The sequence below is a fragment of the Onychomys torridus genome, chromosome 1 (genome assembly GCF_903995425.1).
Source record: "Onychomys torridus chromosome 1, mOncTor1.1, whole genome shotgun sequence".
NCBI classification, from domain to species: Eukaryota; Metazoa; Chordata; class Mammalia; order Rodentia; family Cricetidae; genus Onychomys; species Onychomys torridus.
Window position 1 is genome coordinate 5,531,530 of NC_050443.1, and position 4,279 is coordinate 5,535,808.

Sequence of the window (4,279 nt, forward strand, 5' to 3'; positions counted from 1 at the left end):
CCACTTATCCTAGATGCATGACAGAATGAAAACCACAAGAAAGGTACTATATTGGCAGTGAGTTAGCTAGCTCATTTGCATATCACATGGGAAAGAGGAAGACTCTGCAAGTTGAAGAGTATAGTGGGTCATACACAGGATGATCAGCTTATATCAGCTGCTAGTTTAGCCAGCTGACAAAACTCTCATATTTGTTGTCACGATTCTTTAAAAAAACCACACTACTACTTACTTATCTTTCTGTATTGAACTTTTGATGGTGATGGGTGAGTAAAAACATGAATCTACACAAATCATAATTTATATACTTAAAATAAATTGAATGATGTTTGTTCCTAATCCAGGACCAACTTAATTTGGTCACAATGGAGTAATGATTCATAAGAACAAAAGGCCCCAAAGAGGGAAAACACAGAGAAGTAAGACAAGAGATGTTCAACAGCCACCAGGTGTGATTATACAAAAGAGCAATGCAGCCTTGTAAGATGGAGGAAAATGTATAAAAAAACAGAAAGGCAGACACCAGTGTCAGGATGTTCAGCGTGGCTCTGGACTCAGGGGAGGTTCTGCTGGAACTATGAGTTCTGTGGATATGTTGAACCCTCTGCTTGTGTCTGTACAGAATGATAATCATGGAGCCACTGGTCCAGGTGATGAGCAAAGAAAAAAGGACTTCAGGTATCATCACTAATGCTGCAAAGAGTGAGTCACTGATTTCATTGTGCACTACAATAGAGCAGTGTCCAAAATCTCGTGTTCTTGTCATATTTTTGTTACTCCTTTTGATAAATGGGTATATAAAGAAAATGAAATGCATTAACATGTAGAAGAGCCAGAGGAGGATAATGAAGCAGCCAATGCACTTGGCAGCTTTGACTCTAAGATTCTTCCAACAGGATTCGCGGGGACTGATGGACATGGCCTGAAAGACACTCAAGAGACAGGAGGTTCCAATTGACACACTCCGGCCAACTCTTTGAATGTATAAAATTAATCTACATCCAAAATCATTCAGTAATTGCCTCAACAGAAAATGAGTCATTGTGTGGGGTACTCCTGCAGAGAGGATGATCATGACATTGGCTGTCATTAGATTCATGAGAATCAAATCTGTGGGCTTCAATGTACATTCTCTATAGTAAAGGACTAGATAGTAGACTATAAGAGAGAAATTTCCCAGAATTCCAATTGTAGTTTGTGACAAGAAAATGATGCTGAGTATGAGGTTCCACAAGCTCATTATGTGATTTGGAACAATTTCCTTTAGATTGTGGATAAGCTGTTTGTCTTAGCAAAATAAATAAAACAAATACTTGTGGATTTATTGTGGAAGAAGAAACCTTTACTGTTAAGAAGCTTAAATAGAGAATCCTTTAAACTCAGGAGTTGATGTCCAGCCTAGACCACATAAAAAGACCTAATCCCAAAATGTTGATAGTAGTTATTTTCCATATATGTTACTCTAGGATTGCTTAATACCTCAGAATGCATGTGTTGCTAGATGAATGTTCATTAATTTTCATAAAAATGCAGCATTTGGGACAATGTGATGTTGGACTATAAAAAACAATGAAAAGTGATGGTTCATAAAACAAACATAATTCGAGAAAATACCTATATTTGTTAGTCCTTATATTAAAGAAGACAACTTCAAAAATTACAAGAAAATTTAAATATAATTATTCTTATTGTACATATGTAAATTAAAACATAAGTAATGAGAAATGTATAATATCACTCTGAGTATATCTGTGGTCTTGTGACAAGGCCAAGTTTCCTCCATCTTGTTTCAACTGGATCCATCTTTGGTATAACCTAAACTCATCAACCATTTCCTACCCACTCTATAGCAAGTCTAACGGAAAAGGATCCAATCTCATTCTTGAAACTGGGAGTTGAAATGTGCAGCTAATTGCATGTTTTTGTATTCTGTTAAACTGCTTGCTTACTATGCCCACAGTATTCACAATCTTTTTCATCTTGTCAATACTCTATTTAGTGTTTTATTATTCTGAGAAGAAACATGTTATATAATTTCATTTATGTTGCAAATCTAAATATTTTTATGGGCTGTAGTTCTGTGTCTTTTTTACTTAAAATATAGTTTTGACATTGCCCTTTTCAATTCCTCCAACCCTTCCCAAGTGCCCACACACAAACTTCTCAAATTCATGGCTTCAGGCCTTTTAATTTAATTGTTGTTACATAAATGTGTGTGAGGTGTTTAATTTTACTTATATGTACATGATTTCAAGGTAATCAATTTGATTCTGGAAAACCAATTAGGGACTTCATCCCTTGAGAAGTCTGTTTTCTCCTGTTCTCAGAAATCTCCTGTTGTAGCTTTTACATCTCAACAAAGAAACTTCTCTTCAAAAGCAAAGGAGACCTTTGAATTAATTCTAGTGATCAAAACCCAGAAAACAAGTGTTGGTTTGCTGTCAAATACCAGTTGATCTATGTACAATGCAAGTTGTTCACTCAAGGCTCAGGGAACATTGGTGTAAAAACCCAAGAAACCATTATGTGCTGTGAGACTCCATCTCCTACAAATGTTGGGAAAGCTGCACTCATTATGTCTCAATCTGGCAGCCTTTTTTTGTGGTATTTTTTGAGACAGGGTTTCTCTGTGTAGCTTTATGCCTTCCCTGGAACTCACTTTGGAGACTAGGCTGGCCTCAAACTCACAGAGATCCCCCTGCCTCTGCCTCCTGACTGCTAGGATTAAAGGCACGTACCACCACTGCCCGGCTCAAACTGGCAGTCTTAAAAGAGACACCAAGAGACATGCTAATACTGTTGGAAGAATCTTAATGGGCCCTAGAAACCCCACTTACAAGAATAACCTCACAACTAAATTTATTTTTTACATCATCTAGTTTCATTCATGGGAATTTTATCCTGCAGAACACACACAGTTGCCCAGTGGCACACCATGATCAATGATGGACACTCACAACATAGACCTTTACCTGAGAATTTCAGCATGAGGGAATTCTGTAACATTATTACTGGGGCAACTGGGAGGCTGCTACTGACCAATGGGAGGAGTGTGCACTTTGGTCAGCAGAGACCATGCACCAAATACCATGAGCAACGTGTGCATTAATGATTCCACAGTATGAAGGAAGTATATGGGAATTTTGCTGTGCATGAGCTGATAGCCTGCAGGAAAAAAGTATTTGTGAACAATTTGGCATCAAACATTCAGTGGAATCATTTGTTCAAGCATCATCTGCAGGCTGCTGAGAAACTGCAAGTGAACAATCTTAAATCTCAAACTCAGTGCCAGAAATGCAATAATTATCTTGAACAAAAAGGTTTAGAAACTACTCTGTAAATTAGAAGATAGGAATCGAGGCTGCATTTGGGAGACGATAAATGAGGACATAGTGTATCTTTTACAGAAAGGGTGGGTGGTTTGATGAAGAGGAAAATGAAGAAGAACATTATAGAGTTCTCTGGAGGCAGCAGTTTCTATGGATAGGATGGAGGGAGGGAACCAAGAGTGATGAAAGAATCTGTCTCTTCTCCAGCACAGATGACCCACAGGGATCAGGAATGGTAAGATGCTAAAATTGCACAGACAAAGCAAAGAAAATTACTTTCAGAAATTGATTTCTTATGACTGAGGGAAAGAAAGCTTACAAAAAAGTCAAAGAGTGAGAAAAGTGATCTCTACACAAAGAGAACATGGTCTTCAGTAAAGTGAAAACAGCTATGTCAACACTTGCAAATTCAAAAGACAGTGATAAAAAGGTTGATAGGCTATCCCAAAAACTACCACCTTCAACATTGTACCCCCAATGACTTGTATCACTGCCATTTTATAAATAAGCATAATGATACTCCTTATTTCTCAAAACCAGATTTATATGATTTTATAAAATTATAATTCCATTTATAAAATTGTGAAATCAAGAAGAATTTTATATATAACAGTAATTAAAATATCTACCTTAAAAATGATCTTGCAAACATGACTGAATGATACAAAATACATTCCACATTGGTAGTTTCCCTTCTATCTGGCATTCTAGGGAGTTACCCTTAAGTGTTTTACTAATTATAATTTCAGATAATTTTTAAAAGAAAATTCCACCTACCTATGCTGAAGAAAACAATAATAAATTCCCAAAATCATATGGACTAATAGGAACATCAAAATGTACAATAGTTGTTGGTGGAAGACTCCATTGATAAAAGGCCTGGACAATTAAAGCATTATCTATCCTCTGCAATGTTTACCAATAACTCTGTTTCCTTCAAAAATGCAGCA

At 36.6% G+C, this 4,279-nt stretch overlaps 1 protein-coding gene across 1 annotated transcript; it reads right to left on the minus strand.

Annotated features, from left to right (window-relative positions):
• Window positions 1-232: 232 nt before the first annotated feature.
• On the minus strand, window positions 233-1,249 carry LOC118597035 (vomeronasal type-1 receptor 4-like). The gene has a single exon (XM_036208284.1). It carries the CDS (start codon window positions 1,238-1,240, stop codon window positions 233-235), a length of 1,008 nt encoding a protein of 335 aa, XP_036064177.1. The 5' UTR covers window positions 1,241-1,249.
• Window positions 1,250-4,279: the final 3,030 nt, after the last annotated feature.

What these genes read in the sequence shown, in the direction of transcription:
- LOC118597035 (XM_036208284.1), bottom strand. Translation starts at nt 1,240, where the DNA reads ATGAGCTTGTGGAACCTCATACTCAGCATCATTTTCTTGTCACAAACT.